General features: G+C 26.5%; 1 protein-coding gene across 1 annotated transcript in view; it reads left to right on the forward strand.

Annotated features, from left to right (window-relative positions):
- The window catches only part of LOC123260001 (extracellular serine/threonine protein CG31145), a 57,546-nt gene that overhangs the window by 19,432 nt on the left and 18,734 nt on the right, over positions 1–19,380 (forward strand). Inside the window, exon 2 of the mRNA XM_044720891.1 lies at positions 17,979–18,103. Coding sequence (XP_044576826.1) covers positions 17,979–18,103 — 125 coding nt within the window. The remainder of the gene's footprint in view (positions 1–17,978; positions 18,104–19,380) is intronic.

Here is a 19,380-nt window from a genome sequence, read left to right on the forward strand (position 1 = left end):
ATTACATTTGAATGTATTTTATAAAAATTCTCTTAAATAGATTTTCAATAATTAATTAAACAAATTATGTTTTTTTATTATTAATTTACAGAATCAATATTTTTTAACTGAAACAGCAATATCGGAGAATTAATTATAGTGAGACACTCAAATATTTAACAATTCGATTATTTTTAATTCCCTTAAAAACGTGATGGGTCATTTTATGTTAAATTTTAATTCAACTTTTAAAATCTAATTATTTATAAATTTTATATGGTTATCTGAGAGTTGTAAATGAAATAACCGCTTATGAGAGAGATAGAAAAAAAGAAAGAGAAAAACATAAAATGAAAAAGTTATTATAAGGATAAAAGTTGGTTCGTTACTTCACAATATGCTGTTTCATATTTTATATGTTTACTATGAAGTATACAATAGAAATAAAAAAAGATGAAAATACAGGAAAGGTACATAATCAGAGTAAATCCCTTTCTCATTTAGCAGGTTCTCGAGTTCCTACGTTTGCGTTAGTTGGCGTGTAATTGAAGGTTTAATCCAGTGCATCATCACCTGTATGCGTTAATACACATGACTATGACAAGCTAACTTGTCTAAACTCGAAACGTTTAGTTTGTACGATAAAACATGTAATTTAACTTAAATACATGACGTTTTCATATGTAATATGTGAGTTTAAATAGATTTCGACGATTCAGAAGTTAATTAACTTTTCAACATTGAATATATTTGTTCTTTGTGTTTCATTGTATCTAGTTATAAATAGGATAATGTCAAGTTATTTTTTTAATTGAATAGATGACGTTTTAATAGAGTTGAAGACAGATACATTCAACCACGTTCATCTAATTTTTTGTTATAGTTTTTCTATTTGATAAAATTCATTAAAAAAAATTTTTTTTTCCCTTAACAATTTTTCATTATTAATTTTTCTTAATTATTTAAAAAAAATAGTAAAAATTTTTTGACTAAATTTTAGATATTTTTTAAATATTAAAAATTAAAAGAATTACAATTTTTTGAACAATTTTAGGTAATGTTTCAATCTGTGGATCGTCAAATTTTTTACAATTCAACCAAATTTCAAAAATATTTTATTATAAAAAAAATAAAATGAATTTACCATTGATCATGTATTACAAATAAAAAAAATGTTAAACCACACAGAAAAAAATAATTTCTTGTATCACGAAAATTTTGAGCAAGACCAAAATTTTTTTGATTCGAGAAAAGTTGACTTCTTTAAAAATTTTTTAGACCTTACTATTTTCTTAAACCAAGAAAATTTTACCTTCGAGTCGAAAATTTTTTTTCTGTGTACTTGAAAAAATATTCAATAGGATAATAAAGAAATTAAATGAAGTGAAAAGTAAACAATAAGATTTCTCTGTGCTAAAAGTTAAACTAAACGGAAAAATCTGAAGTTATATACAAACATTACAAAGTAATAAAAAAATATAAGAACATAATTAACCAAGCTGTTATAATGACAATAATCAAATCCAGTTTCTACGAATAATGGAGTAAAGCTAATCCATTTTGCTACTAACCCCTTCTATTCATGGTACGTCAATTTTCACGGGCTATTAAATTCGTTTGAAGAACGTTAAAGAAGAAGGCCACGGTTACTTTTGTACGGTTTGAATTTGTCCGTGAATGTGTAATGAATGTAAAAAATTACAGCTATTTAATTTTATATAATGCATAAGTTTTTCCAAATGAACACTTATCGATATAATACTTGATTATATTTTTTACATTATATTCTATACTTGAAATACTTTTAAGTGTACCGGAATTATCGAGTAGGGTTTTTTGTTGGAATCGCGTTAAAAAGGCAATAGTGATCATTACGCTGGATAAAAGACGGTTCGTATACTTATGGATATAAGTAAACGTTAAACTAATTGTAAGTGCTTACTACTGAACTCGGCTAGTTTTAAATGAGAACGCTATTATCCTTTATTCTTACAAGTCCTGCGATATTACGTAATCTACTATACTCCTTTTTTTCAAACTATTAAAATTTAATGGATACGAATATTAATGAGGAAAAATGTGTCACATTTTTAGTTTTAGTTATATTTATAAATTTTTATTTTAAAAAGGGTTTCTTATTGGAAGTTCGAACATTAAAAATTAAAAACTAATCTAAAGTATATAAAGAAAATCACAGAATTATAAAATCATCCGACATGAGTATTATTAAATTAGCACCCAAGATTTTCAGACATGACACTAATTGATGTGAATAAATTATTAGCTTATATGATGTCGATTAATTATTCACCTATCTCTCATGAAAATACATTTTGTGACAAATATATAAAACTATATAAAATAAGTATAAGAAATATACTTAAATACTAATGAAGAACATAATTATAAAAATATTATATGGTTTAAAATAAATTTTCATATATTTTTTAAGCATTGATCAAAAGTTAGTTTTTGAAAATTTATTTTTAATATATTTATTTATTTTTAATACTCTAACATATATTTTTTTATATTTTTTTTTTGTTAAACATTTATTTTTCTCTATCCTTAAATTTTCACTGATAAATTTAAAGTTAAAATCAATTATACATTTGATAAAATTTTAGGTCAAATATTATCGACAAAACTTCGTAAATTTTTGATTAGAAAATCTAAAATTATTTTTCGAAATTGTCCGAGTCTTAAATCAATTACTGATCGCCAATGGACTCCATAATATTGAGTATCAAATATCTTTGTGATTTGACCAATATTTGCTGTCAAAATTAATTTTAGCAATTCTTTTTTTCCATCTATAAAGATATTCGTACTAATTGATAGATATGAAAAAACGGTTCTTATAATAATAATAAAATATGTCAACCAGTGATGTGATGGGTATCGGACATATTATGAACGAAAAAAAAAAAAAGGAAAAAATGATTGGCATATTATCGTCGTTCTGTCGTCCTCAGTCGTTGTGTTCGACGATCCACTCTTCCGGCTTGTATATGTCAACGAAATATAATTAATCGACGTTGACTCGGCATCCAGGGCCTCTCATCATACGGAAATTGACGAGCATCGTGCAATCAAAATATCTCAAGTACATGCTATAGAGATGATATTTATTTTGCATATTATAAATATCGTTTAATGCTATTTATTGAAAAGAAGGATTTACATTTTTTTCTCTCTCTTCCTCTATGGGACAAGCAGAAGTATCTCTGTCACACTTGTACAACAAATGGAATCTTAAAATGCATTTTATGCATAAATAAATGAAAATTATCGAAAGAAGTGCTTCTAGAAGAAATAATATACTAGTATAAATATTATTTGTCGTTTTCAAAAATTTTATTTTCAATATTTATACTCCTAACATTTCGCGAAAATTAATAACCATATGAATTAATTGGTAAACCAGCTTCAGTTAAATGTCAGATCAAATCAGAATACTTTATTCCAGATAGGCCGAATGTGATTTCATTAAAATTTAAAGAACATACTTCTTAAAATTTAACCGAATCGTCTTAAAATTAAACTCTTGTGTCGTCTTGACAATCGCTTTTTTCTCCTCACGGTAACTCAATTTTTCAAAACACTTCTCTTGTTCTATTTTTCTATTTTTTACCGGCGGGCGCCAGCATGTCGCGTGCATATATAATGCACAATCCACACTTTGTTACGCGAACTGGATTTCTGAGTAGATTTTTGTCAATCTTGAATATCAATATCGTTATTAATAGTTTTTATTGCTTAAATTTTTTTTTATTTATCCGACAGGTAATCTTTGTTCTAAACAAAAAAACAAATTTTTTATCAAAACAATATTAAAAAACAGATCTCTATCATATTAAATCACTTCAAATAGATCATTATTTATCATAAACATCCAGAATTTTAGATTTCAATTCATACATTAAATGATTTTTGTCGTTAATATTTAACAGGAATTTTCTACTAGGCTTGATATTTAATATGATTATATCAAATGTAAAATATTGTTGTGTAAATTAAATACAGATATATAGGCTACGGATAATTACACTAATTAGTTTTAATTCGAGCAATTTTCTGTGCAATATAATTTTAAATGTCAGTTTTTGATGCATTTGTACGCTCACAATTGCAAACCGCTAGTTTTGATTGACATAAATAATTGAATTAATGATGTACAATTATTTTATAGATTTTCTATTGATAAATTTTATTTAAAATAATTTTAATCAATATTATTAATTATTTAATTATTTTAATCTCATTAATTTCCAAAAAAAATAGTTACTGTAGTTAATAAATTACAATGAACACTAATAAATCAAAATTTGGTGATTCTCACCAATGATAATTATAAATTATCTTGTTCTATTTGATCTATTTAGCGAAATTAAAAAAATATAATTATAAACTTTCAAACTATCAACGTTGAAACGAAGGCAACATATTCATTATCTTATGAATTATTATTTATAATTAAACAAAGTTTAGATTTTGAGATAAACAAGTTGTTAAGGCAGTTTATTATCGCTGTATTATAAACATGACATGTTTGATGGTGATGATGATGAAAAACAATCTTAGGTAAATGAGTATATCATTCATCGATTATTAATGAAAACAACAATAAAAAAATTTTAATTAAAATTTACGATAGCTTATTCACAAAAATTTTTATTATTTTTTTAGAAGTAGTCATCAGTCATCAGAATAATATTTCAAAAGCTGAAAAATAATGAAAACTTTCCATCACATAGAAAGTATATTTGCATTACTCAACACATATTTCCACAAATTAATATAGTTGTATGATATGTTATCGGTCTCTTGTTTGTAAAATAAATGATAGCGTGTCGTAAAAATAATAAAATAAACAGAGTGGTATTTTTTTTCTTTTCTTTTACAATTTATTATTTTTAGTGTTGTTAATGTATATATACTTGGAAAAAAATTTTTTTATTTTGAATCCATTCCAATTGGACCCGACATGGATAGGTAGATTTCTTGTTTGAATATTGATAAAAACACTATTTAGAAAATAGGAATTTTATTTAATGAATATTATTTGACAATAAAGCTAAAAATTATTTTTTTTTAATTTTCCCAACTATGAAAAAAGTATCAAAAGGCGACGAATAATAGCTTGAATTGAAGATAATTATGTGAATTTTAAAATAAACTTGATAGATTTGAACTATCTTTTACGGCTTAAAAATTATTTGAAGAAAAATACGTTTCTTGAAAAATTTTTGAAAATTTTCAAAATCACGGAATTATTTGAAAAATCATCAAATTTAGACAAATGTCAGTTTAAATCGAAGGTAATTACATGAAGTTTAAGATAAATTTTATAGATTTTATCTATCTTTTGCATCTGGAAAATTATTTTCACAAAATATACGAAATTCAAAATTTTTTGAAAAGGAAAAAAATTTTCAAACACCCACAACTCGTAAACTTACTGGCCGATTTTGTTCATCTTCGAACTTGATCTTGGTATTGATCCACAGAATGAGCCCACAAAATTTCATAAAGATCGGTTGAAAACTGTGGACGCAATCCTGCTGACATGGCGCGTTATATCACATATTTTTACATATACATATATAAACTTTTGAGCCAATGCCATTTTTCGAAATTATTCGATGAAATGAAATATATTATGACAAAATTTTCTTAAAATTACGACATGAGACCGGCTACAATAAATAGATTTTTAAAGAAATCTACCTAATTAGGAAATTATCGAAAAAAATTTTTTGGACTTTTTTATCCAATAAGAATTTATTTTAAATATAATCATTAATTAAAAAAATACTGCGATTTAAAATTATTCATCCGTTTTAATCCAGTATAAATTTTAAAAATGTAATTCAAGAGTATTGTCAAAGTGGATGATGACAGTCAGTAAAAAATAATGGGCCTTTTAATATTTATTTATTTGTAAAACTAATTGGCAAACAAGCGTAATAGGAGTAAAAACGAGTTGAGTTAAAATAAAAGAGCAAACAATAAATATAGTTTGTCGTTGCACGGCTATGCTACTCTAGTTATAGCAATATATGTACATACATGTTATGTATTACACAGACGTTTTAGAGCGAAGGGATTTAGGAATAGAATGCCAATAGTTGATGTCTGTAAACAACTAAGTGGTGAATGCCAAACCAGTAAACATTTTGAATTTTGATGTATAGTATGCGGTAGCTTCTCTTCTGTCTATCTGGAATATGGTACAGTACATTGCGTGGTATAGTATGAGTATGGGGTTGAGGTATGGTACCTACTTGAACTGAACTGTAGAGTATGTAATGTCAGTTACCGTACCCACGTGCAAATCTATTGTATGGTGGTAGCTTTAACTCTACAACTGTATGGCTGAGATGTACTTTGCAGTTAGCATTTCCATAGCTTAGATATATGTATATATACCCAGATAGGAAATGGTACTAATATTTACCTAGTACGATTCTCTGGTATTCACACATCCACGTATAATGCTTACTTGCACACGTATAACATGAATAGAAGATGATGAGTGAAACGGTTAACGGTGCTTGACGTTAACGTATATGCATATGTGTATTTACTGTGGTAGTCGCACAACTATGGTTTTGTAAACAGAAATTGCAATTATACACTCTTACACTGCATCGGACATTTGCTTACGTGGAAATCCGTTAATTAATTGTTTTTTATTTTTATTTTTTATTAATGTAATTGTAAGTGTGAAATTTTTAATAATAGTAATAACAATAAATGGCAATATGCAAGTACAATCGATATAATAGATCTCCAACCGTAACTAAATTTATTGAACATTAATTTTAGATTGAATTTTCTATCGGGTGAGAGGAAATATTTTATTACTCTTTTGAGCGCTTAATATTTTAATGTTGATTATTTATTTATATTTCGGGAGTTTAATGTCACTGTTCAGTTTATTTTATTTATATATATTGGTTATTGCTTATTACAGCTTAAACATGGTTTTTGATAGGTTTGGTTAATTGAGCTTTTGAAAATTATATAAGCGCATACAGAAAAAAAATTTCGAAATTTTGAGCATATAAATGTTTAGTTTTATTGGCTGTTGCTTTTTTTTTGAAGGGAAAATAATTTTAGATTTTTGATATTTGATAAAAAATTGAAATTTTGTTCAACAATTCCGTCACGTTCCTAAATTTCCGTGAAATTATCACAAAAAAAATATTTTATAATTTTAATTTAACGAATGTCTAGTTAAATTCAATTTTACTAGTTTTCGAGAAAAAAAAAACTTAAAAGATTTGATGTTTGATAAAAAATTGGAATTTTGGTTAACCGAATGGCTAGCCGTGGTCAAAAGCCATCACTTTAAGGGGTTATACGCAGTTGCAAGGCTAAAAAAACAACATTTATTTATAAATTTTTTATAGTTTTTATTTATCAATTACAAGTGATGGTTATTTAAATAGAGCCTACTTTCAAGAATACAATAGCGCGTCAATCATGTAAAAATATAAATGTGCACCCCTCCTGTAGAAGATGTTCCGAACGACTTCTAAAAAAAGGCGCTTGACGGTGATCTTCATGTCGGCGGTTTGGATTATCTGAAATAAAAAAATATGGTAAATTCTTTTGAAGGATAGATTAATGCAGGTATTGGATGAAGGAATAAGAAAAATTTTGATTTTTGACAAAATGGCGTCTATTTGTAAAAAATATTTCGTTTTTGTTAAAAAACAATTTTCCAAATTGTTAAAAAAAAAAAAATAGTAATAATTTTTTTAAATCTTATTCCTTCGTCCAATACAATTAAGCAATGTTTGTTTAAAAAAAAATAAATTTGAAGCTTTGATACTCATTGAAAAGTAAGAATTTTGGTAATCACAAACCGTCAGATATTCGCATAATTTTCAAATTGCCATAAAATCCCCACGAAAAACGAAATTCTGTAATTTCTATCAAATAAATTATAACATTAAAAAAGAAAATTTCAATTGGATCGCTAATTCAATTCTTACTGTAATGCATTGTTTGCAACCCTGACCCAAAGGGGTTAAAGCAGTAAAGTTTTAACTCGATACTCGAAGATGTGACACCCGAGATTGCAACAGAAATTGAGAAGACCAAAATGACGGAAAGAATACGATGGATGTATAGGGACATAAAAATATATATATATATATAAAACTGAAGATAGGAAGTAGTCGTGGTGGAAATAGACAAAGAAAAAATAAGAAAAAAGAAGAGAAGAGAATCTAAGTGAGAAGGTGTAGAGTTTCATGCGGGGTATGGGATGTGGGGACAGCGAATAAAGGTATAGCAACGGATAGAAGTAGAATAGAAGAAGGTCGCCAGTACGGATGGTATAGGAGCGACAAGATTAGTTCAAGTCGCGCGAATGCGCGCGTGTGTTCGCGAACTCAATCTACACCAGAAGATTCGGTTTGTAGCTAGTACGTCTCGCAAGCGATGCCGAGGAATGAGTGGAAGCGAGAGGGAGGGAATTGAAGACAGTATGAGATTTGCAACGTGCAGACTAGACTCCAGTTCTCCAAAGTGAATGAACTTAAATTTCTACGATATTCAAATGAGAGTCTGTAAAATAGAGTAATCAAATACTCTCCTGATTGTGATCTGAATGATTTATTGGCATAGCTATAATAATAATAATAATCATTAATCAAGATCTTCAGTATTATCTTACAAGCATCCGCAATAAATATTTTAACATTTTCTATTTGTTGCTTCTTCGTTTATTTTATAAATTGATGCACTGCAAATTGCTTATTCTTCTCTTGTAAATTCATTTTTTTTATTGAGTAACATATTTCTGAATCATAATTCGAGCTTCTATCTGATAATATTTTATGGTAACTGTTTCCGTTTTAATATTTTACTAATTAAAAGTAAAAACTGTGAATAATTCATTCTTTAATACTTGATATTTTTGCTTGACATTTAAATGGTTCAATATGATAATTAAATCAAATCTATTAAAGTAATAATTTAGGTCACTCCAAATCTCTTTCAAAATAAAATAAGCTTTCAATATTTTATTATTTTGATAAATTCAATCAAGCTATACGGATTTGCATGACGTTAAGATGAGTTATAAAAAAAAAAAAAAAAGTATTTACAAGTTAATATAAAAATGTTCAATTTTTTATGGAAATATTTTTTAAGTAAAAAAAATTTGATTATCAAGCTTTCTATTTGGATTCTATTCATTATTTTAAATTATTAACATTAATTATTTTCGTTCCACAAATTTCAAAAGGTCAATTAATTTAATAAATTAATAAATATAAACTTCCTAACAAGATATTGTGGTTATTAATGCAGAAATAGTTGAGAGTAATTTAAGAGTACTTAGTGCCGGAAATAGCATTACTTGGATTTTTGAATCACGTATCTTCAGTTCTGAATAGTTTTCGAGCGTTAGAAACCAGCTCTTCTTACAAATTATCTATGACATTGGATAACGATGTTAATTTAACGTCATTCGAAATAATTTAAAACATCCCTTTAAAGATTGTTGAAACAAAAAAAAATCATCTTGAAAATGACCCGATTTGGTTTTACCACTTTGCATTAAAGACAATGATTTCTTCATTAAAAAATTTTTCTCAGCGAAAAATAAAAAATTTAATATATTGAAACTAATTTTTAATCTAATAATTTTTTTTTTTAAATTTGATTCATTTTTTCAAGTGTCTCTAAAATAAATTGCCGTGAGGAAACAATTTAGTGTAAGTTTATAATGTAAGCCCATGAGTGATTTTGTTTGTGAAGATATATAGTTTAGTTAGGAGGAAATTGCCTCTCGAAGATCAGTCAACCTACGACACAGTGTTTTATCAAAGCTTATGACACTATCATGTTCTCTCGGTGCTTTAAAGTATTTTATATATCTATATATATTTACCTATCCATCTATGTACGTATATTATTTATGCATACGAGATTTGACAAGGCGGAAATGCGTGATGAATAAATTTTACACAATAACAACAATAATAGACCTGTACTTTCGACTAAAGTTGAAATTATTATTATTGTTATTACTAGCAATCTTCAGTCACTATGCGACTGCTGAGAATTACAAATATTATGAATTATGATATATATAGTTTGGATACTTTTAAAATAAATTTTATAAATAAGGTACTGGCGGGTAATAAGGCCTAGCTAAGGGAGATTTTTAAAAAAATCGAAAATATTGCTTTTAATTATTGAAATGTATCATTAATATTCATTTTGACAGCCGGTTCCTACGATTGCAGCTTTATATTTATCTCTTAGATAAAAAAAAGAAACGCTTTGAAAAGAACGCTCTGATACATAATAGATTTTTAAATGATCTATTTCGTACACGGAGAGAAAAGAATAGAACTTATTCCTATGTTAGAATGGTAACCATTACTATGTTACATAGTAACGGAAATTTTTGTGAGAACTCTGTGTAAATTTGCTAATAAAAATCTTAGAAATTATGATAAAAATATGAACAATCACACTGATAGAAGGATTTATTTGTATTAAAAAAATATTTGTTAATAGTTAACAAATCATTTATTAGAGACCATTTTTTAGTATCAAACAAATATTTCTTAGTATTTAAAATGATTTGTTTGTATTTAATAAATCAGATATTCATTTATTAAATATTAATAAATCTTTTTAAATACTAAGAAATATTTGTTAAGGACTAAAAAGTGGTCTCTAATAAATGATTTGTTAAATATTAACAAATATTTTTAACTATAAACAAATCCTTCTATCAGTGCACTCATTCGATGCGGAATTAGATTCTGAAAATAATGTTGTTGTTTTTTTATTTTTTTGATGAAAATTTTAATTTGTTATTAACAAAAAACTCAACCAAAATAAAAAATCTCAGTTTTTCGTAAATAACTCAATAACTTTTGGTGATATCAAAAATCAGAAAAAGATCCTTAAAAAAGAGGAAATTTCTAAAAAAAAGTCTCGGCTCCTGGAACTCTAGCTTGAAAAACAATAATTTTTATTTAATGTTGAAAATAGGGTTCCGCACGACTTTTGTCACACGGCCGCGCCGATGCTAAAATATGACGGCAGTCGTAAATAAAATAGCAAAGCGTTTTTTTTCGAAATTCTCATTTGTTTAAAAGAAAAACATAAAACTAATAGTATATTATACACCTAGGAAAGTAAAGTAAGAAATGTCTCAGATCACATGTAATTGTCGGCCGAGGCGAAGCCGAGGTTGACAAACATGTGATCTGAGGCTTTCTTATTTACTTCCCGTGGAGTATATACTATTTTTTTGCTCGACGAAGGCAGGAAGCGGCACTTTCGTTTAGCGCAGCGGGCTGAAAGTTGACGCTTTCTGCCCGTCGAGCAAAAAAATAGCTTAGAATTATGAGCGCAACAAAGATAGTACCGTTTCTTGCAGTGAGTGTGATTAGAGAAAAAGAGGGGACCGGCTGTTAATACATTAGCCATAAAATATAGTGAAGTAATGGTAATTTTTACCGTAAAAAAATTTATAGAAACAACAAACTATTCAAAACTCTTCCAAAAGCTCATCCTAAAAAACTGACCATCACCAAAAAATATATAAAATTATAAAAGTACACAAATTTATCTCGAGCCTTTCTGATGATACCAAATTTAATTATAAAAATTCCTTTTAGAATAAAAGTATGCTCTATAATAAATTAATTAAAAAAAAAAAAAAACTCTAATAAATTAATAATCTTTAAAAAACACATGAAACTTCTAAAAAGCACATATTCAGTTTAAGATATTTTTAATTATTATAAATTTAAATTAAAAAATTAATTTGATCATATAACTACACCGAAGACAACGTTTTCTTTTTTTTCTTAGTTTTATAGATTATTATCATACATGTCTCATAAATCTAGTATTCAGGTGAACTCAAATTGTGTAAACATTACAACAATACATTTTTATCTAGTTGTTGTTCAGTTTATTAATTATTAAAAAGATACAGAGTATGATAATTGATAATAAATTTATTCCCAGGGTTAGGAATTAATGTTAATAAATTAATTTATTATGCAAGGTAATTAATATTTAAGTAGATCAAATTAATAACTACCACACAGGTTAATTAAACATTACATGAATGTTTAAACTGAAAAAATTTATAATTTATTCGTTTTAACAGTCGGAAAGTTAAGTCACCCCGACCTACTTCAAATTCTCATTGCAAGTTACAGAATTGTAAAAATATATCAGTTTAAATAATTTTGACTATTGAAGAGGAGTTCTCATAATTTTCATACAGGGTGTCGAGTTCAAAAGTTCATATAAAATCAGCTAGTACTATAATTAGGGATTATAAAATGAATTTACCGAACAAACAATTATATTAAGGAATATACAAGATTTATTAGTTTTGGAAAAACTATAAATATAATTTTAAAATAGATTAATTGAATGATATATTCTATTTAATAAAAATTGTGATATGGAAATGAGCATTTCAGATTAACTATTAAATTGTTTCAATTTTTATTTTATCTAATAATAAAACTAAGTAATTTTTATTGAGAATATCCAATCACTAAAAAGCCAGCAATGGTTAAAGTGGAAAAAAATTTAATTTCTGCTTTACTTTTTAAGATTCAATATTATAATTTTATATACTAAGTAAATAAATTTATTTATTTCTATAATTATTATTATAGTACTTATATTTAGTGTTTTATTAATTATTGTTATGTATATATATTTATAGTAAGAAATAGAGAGAGGAAATATTAAAAACTTAGATCTATCTAGTCAAAAATGTAGTTCAAAATGAATATCAACAAAATGCGACAAATTTTTAATGGACATAGAGTTTTCAATGTTGAATAAGCTATTGCAGTTTGAATTCCACCGTCACTCTGTCAAATTATCTTCTCTACCTGGTGAATTCGCTTGGTTGTACCGTGGAATAATTCATCATGAAACTCGGGGGTTTCATATTCGTGATCACGTTCAATTTCCATGCACCACGAATAAAATATGATCGTCTGTAAAAGCTAAATATACAACACACCAAGCTAATTATGTTACTCCTTTACAACTTATATTTATATAATTTTCGTGCTAGTGGAAATAACTTCATGTACAACTGCACTTAGACTTTAAACTTTTAAAGCTTGAAAATTGTCTTTATACAATTTTAAAATTTCAATCATATAAAATAACATGTAATCTGTACATTTAAACATTTTTAAACTTACACAAATTATTCTTTACATAATTCTGCATTGAATTTTTAGAAAATAAAATTTATTAACCATACTAGTTTAGAAAAAATTGAGTTTCAGAGTCTTAAAGTTTGAGATTTTGAGGCTTTTTTTATACATGACACTATACGGGATGCAGAAAAGTTTATTTGCATATGTAATTATAACTAAAAAAACCTTTTTAAAATTGCCGTAAAAAACTAAACTATCATTGAACAAAAACTGATAGATTAAAAAACAATTTGTGTAAAAAGAACAACTTTTAATCGAGAATTAATTCGAAAATATTATCAAGTTTCGATCAATAATTATAATCAACAATCTTTCAATCTTTTCAATACACGTATCAGGCATGGTGACCGTCTGTTTTTTCTTATGCAAAAATTTCTCGCGACAGAAATTCTCTGTAATAATTTCTTGTTCAATATTTTCTTAAAGGCTTTATTTCTCATTGTCAAAATTTATTCTAAGGTATTCTAAAGGTATTACTTTCTTATACAAAAATTTATTTAAATATGCCTCCGTGTCTTTATTAATCCGTAATAATTTATCGCGACAAAAATTTCTCAAGAAAAATTTCTCATGCAAAAATTAAAAAGGGCACAACACGGTAACAAGCTTATGTGTTCGTCTAATGTCGTAGAAGCACACACAAAAAGTATGACAAAAGAGCACAACACGGTTACAAGATTATTGAAATTAATATTTATGTAATTATTTTTATCGTTTGTGATAATAAAATCTTAGAGAAATTTTTGAATGATAATTTTTTGTACTGTGATAATTTTTTAAATCAAGAAAGTTTTGAGTGAGAATTTTTTGCATGAGAAATTTTTGTCTCGAGAAATCGTTACGGATTAATAAAAACACGGAGCCATCAGGCATTTATTCAAATTAAAAAGCAACTACACAGAAAAGTACATGTTTATTCACAAAATGTCAAGTTAGTCTAGATTAGTGATAGGTTTTTTCGAGTTAACTCAAACCACCATCGAATAATTCCTCGAGATTTACTAGCGTTTCGTGAAGTGGTTAGTATGCATCCCATACGAGCAAAGGGGGTTGAAGAAGGCGTATCAACCGTTTCCGTCTTACACTACTAACTCTATGCTATATAGTAACTCTAAAGAGTTACTACCGTTCCTATACACTTTGGTAATATATACACATGCACACATCCATATATATATACATCTAATATAACTAAACCGCTAACTAGAAAATGGAGCCCTGATTTTCTCAGCAGGGTGGCTTTCTCTTCTTGTACTACGTACCTGTTCGTCATTATTCAATTATAATAGTAAATTATATAAACAATACAATTAAATGTTTAATTTATTTTTATTTCAATTGAAATTATTATTATTATTATTATTAATATAATAATGAAATGATACTCAGATATATTTTATTTAGAATCCGTAAAAGTAATATCAAAAATTCTCTTTAGAATTTAGCCGTCTTTTCATCGCCTTTTCTATTTCTCATCCTCTTTCCCATTCCTTATATTTTAGATACATATATATATATATATATCTAGACAACAAGAAAGGGCAGCATCCGGTGCAGCTCACCCACGGGACATTGGAGATGACGAAAAAGAAAAAACCTCAGTAAAGTACGACTCCATACCTCTTCAGCTTTCTCACTACCTTGGGAAAACCTCACGTTTTCCGTCGTCTTTTTACTTTCTTTATTTTTATTTTTTAATTTTTTTTTCTTTATTTTTTTTTTCTTTATTTCTTCCGTACGTTTCTCTTTGCTTATTGAGAGAAGCACCCTATCAGACCGCCTACTTCAACTGCAACCGCTCAAAGGGGCCATGAAATAGAACTAACAACTAAATGTAAGAAAGAGCTAACCGAATAGTATTCTATGCATTTTAACAAGTCGTCATGGTTGACTAAAATTATTGTTGTCACAGCAAATACCTCTGAAGTTAACTCGATTTTTTTTTTAAATTATTAGATTTTATTATTTGTATTACAAAATGAATTTTTTTCGTTAAACCAAAAATTTGATAATTATTCATGACTAAAAAAATTTTAGTATATAATATTTATAAATAATGATTAATATTAATTTATTATTAACTAATATTTTTTTCTTATTGAAAAAAAAATTAATTGAAAATTTTCTTATGGAATTAAAATTAAAATTTTTTATATCATTTTCATTACGAAAATTTCTTTCCTATCAATATGTTCTACTTTTGCACCTGCTAAATTTTTTTTCATTTATTTTTATTTACATCTGGATTTTCAACAATATTACATGTAACAGCTAAAATCCATACTATCTATGGAAAAAATAAAAATAAGGAAAAAACGAAGTATAAAAACTATCTCATCATTTGAGGAAAAAATGTCACTTTCGATAAAAAAAATTAATCGAATAGTGAAAAATATTTATTTCGGGTTTTTATCAGTTTTTTAAAATTATTAACTTTCTATTTATATTCGACCTGAATTTTAAGAAATTTCGAGTAAACAATGATATAAATAATAAACTGAACCGTCAAAAAAAGATAATTGTTTATCTCTATAGTGTAGTTATTATTGAACCCGACTATCTGATTTTTATTCTGTCGCAATCTGATATTCATTGTCAATAATTAAAACCCGTGTTTAAATAAAAACATAAACCAAAAATATATTTTGGAAATCTCAGAATTTGTCTCTGATTTTAATTAACTTAAACTTGTACTGTGTTTGTTGGTAACAGCAAGTCGATATAAATAATAAATAAAAGCTCGAAATTTTTTTATGATAATGAAGAAAGTGCGCTGTGAGATTATTATACCGAAGAATATCCAGAATGCGTAGTTTTGGAATTCTAGATCTGTAAACAGATTGAAAACTGTTCGCATTCAGAGCCAAATCGCTTGGGGATCATGTATGTGTTACAAAGTAAACATATCCGTATCCATATCCATATCTGTATTCATACATACTTATATACATTCTCAGATATGTATATTTATATATTTATACGTATATCATACTTTATGTATACATATAAAGAGGCATTTGCGAGAAATGCGTTGGGAATAACGTTATGTTCCTTGAAATAGAATAGGGAGAAGTGATTGCATTGAATGCAAAGCTATGCTATTAGAATAATCCACATAAAATAAATCTAATAAATATTGTTATATAAAATACTTGTAATGTTTACTCGATATGAATACATGATCATTTTATTCCATAATTATTATTCATTTTATTATTGTAAAGTAAGATACATTTGGGATAAAAATATTGAAGTAATTGACTGATCATGGATTAGATCACTTCGGAAGGTTCTGGGTTCGAATCTCAGTCCGAGCTATCTAATAATTTTTTCTCACATATTCTATAAACTCACATTAAGAAGATCTTTTCTTAACTCTTTTTTTCAATCCTTTCCTACCAATTATCCTGTTACGTGAATGTGCAACGCTTCAATAAATACCGTAACTCCTATTCTTCTCCGCTTCACAGCATTATTTAATTTTTCACACTATATTTGACTAAAAAATTTCAAAAAATAGCTAAAATAATAGCTAATAATAAAGCTTACTTTTGACACTTTAGGATAGAATTTTTATAAAGTTATTTATATGTTTGTAATAGTTGAATTATAGAGGTGTCCAAGTATTTAAAACGTCGCAATATTTGAGGCGAATAACTCGATTAGAAATTTGGATCAAATATTCGACAAATTCGAATAGTTAGAAGAATTAAAATTCCTTGAATAGTTTCAATTTGTCAATTAATGCAAACTATTCGAATAATTCAAATTATTCGAACATTTCAAATACTCGAATTGAATATCAAATTGAATGTTCTTGTGATGGCGCCAAACCTTCAATAATATAAATTACCATTAATAAACAAGATTCAAGAAACAAACTAATTTCAATTTTTGGCATTATAATATCGAGTATGTTATAGTATTGAGATGTTATCATTTTAACAGCTAATCAAATTATTGCATATAATTTTTTCTCACAAAGTTGGGAAATTTACCAGAAAATACCAAAAAAACTAAAAAAAAAGATGTAATTTCATTTTTCAAACTTCTTTTCAAATAAACTCAAAATTAGGGTCATTCTTTAATTTTTAGAATACATTAATAATGTATCATTACATTTAAATGTTTAATGTTTAATATCTATTACATAAACAATGAATTTCAAAGCTTAAACCTGGAAAATTTATTCAACATCAGATTCGCTCGAACCTTCTCAAATGCATGAATTTAAAATCATAATGAAAATATTAATGTGTTATTCGAAATTTTTCGTCGAATAATTCAAAAAATATTATAAGAGATAATGTTCTGAAGTGACACATCCATGAGAATGTAATACTTAATGACCGTAACTTTAATAATATATAAACTGCTCGGTCTGTATGACTTTACGACTTAATTCAAGTACAGGGTAATATTACAATATTACGTATATGTAAAAATTGAAACTTGTCTATTGGTTAATATGCATTACTTTTCATCTTAAATTATAACATGTGAATATTAGCGCAAAGTTTTGTCAGTACTTTTTTTTTATTTTAACCTAATGTACGTTTTAGTTTCATTAGTATGTCGCTCAACAGAGACCTACAGATTTTGTATTAATTGAAATATTAAATCATCTGTTGAAATTATTTTCAAAACAGAGGAAATGCTTATTAAGATCATTAAAAATTATGACATGAAAAATGATTGATTTATGAAAAATAGTAAAAACTTGAATAAATGTAATGGTAATTTTTGTTTCAGAAATAATATGACAACGTTACAAAAATTCCACCTACAAATATCAAGACTTGAACTTTACCCGAAAGACTCGGAAGTTGTTGATCAATTACTCCATGAAATGGCAACAAAACCAATAGTTCACGTTGGTAAGTTATTTGAAAAATAATGATAAAAATAAAAAAAGTATTTATAATTGTTAAAAGCTCGGAAGTTGATAATTTATTTTATTAAATTTATCTGGGAGTGTGGGAGTTAACTAAGTACTCTTAGTACATTTATCAAATGACAAATTGTCATATCAGATCTGTTGGATAACTCCCACTAAGAACATTAATCTCTATACTTACATTGTACGCATTACAATGTATGTACGCAGTCCGCAGTGTATTATTATATCCAGTATACTAAACCATAGTATAGTATACAATATACTATATGGTATACACTTAAGTAGTAGTGTATTAAATTTAATGTCAGTTATTATCCCTCACATCCTTCGGATTAAACTTGAAGACAATTGTAACTCGCGTAGGTAATTTTGATCAATAAATTCGTGATAAAATCATCCGTCGTAATAATCATGAGTTTATTTGTGGTCTTAGGTATCTACAAGACAGACATAAGTGACAGCAGTAACTATCTCTTTTCGGTATTTTAGGGAGTTATTAACTCACTGAAAATTTACTCATTCAATAATTTAATTCTTTATTTTTAGTAGAATAAGTCTTTTATCACTTGTCAAAAGAAGTGACTTTGTCATTTTCATAACTTACTTTTGAATTTATGACAAGATACTCATAATTAACTCACTACATTATTATTATTATTTTATATGATAAAATTGATTTTTTCAGTAAAATTTTATTTCATTGAAAAAGTTTTGATTTATTTATTTTATTTTTTATATTTAAATGTCGTTACATATCAAATATTAATCCATATTGAAGAGAGTAAGAAAATTTTTGCATCAGGTACAGTGGACTCTCGATAACTCGAACCTTGTTAAGTCGAAATCCTCAGTAACTCGAAAAAAATTTGTATTCCTTTCCGCTTAACTCTTAAATTCGCGATATCTCGAATTATTTAGACTCTGTAACTCGAACTTAGTATTGTTTCCCTTCCAGTATCGATAAAGGATATTTATACTTTATAACTCGAATTTTAAAAGTGAAACTATAAGTCGAAGTTAGTAAAATATATAGAAGTTTTTTTCCGAACTGTCCAAGCTTATAGCAATCAAATCTAAATTCCTACAAGAATTTTCAATGCTTCTTATATTCTTATTTGCAATTTATATTTTCTCTCTAAGTTATTTTCTTGCAAATCAAGTGTTTTCTTAATTTTTTTGGTCTACTTGCAAATTTTGAACATCTTGTTAAGTCGAAAACTCGTTAACTCGAAGTTTTTATCACTTCCCTTGAAG

Source organism: Cotesia glomerata, linkage group LG2 (genome assembly GCF_020080835.1).
Source record: "Cotesia glomerata isolate CgM1 linkage group LG2, MPM_Cglom_v2.3, whole genome shotgun sequence".
Lineage (NCBI taxonomy): Eukaryota > Metazoa > Arthropoda > Insecta > Hymenoptera > Braconidae > Cotesia > Cotesia glomerata.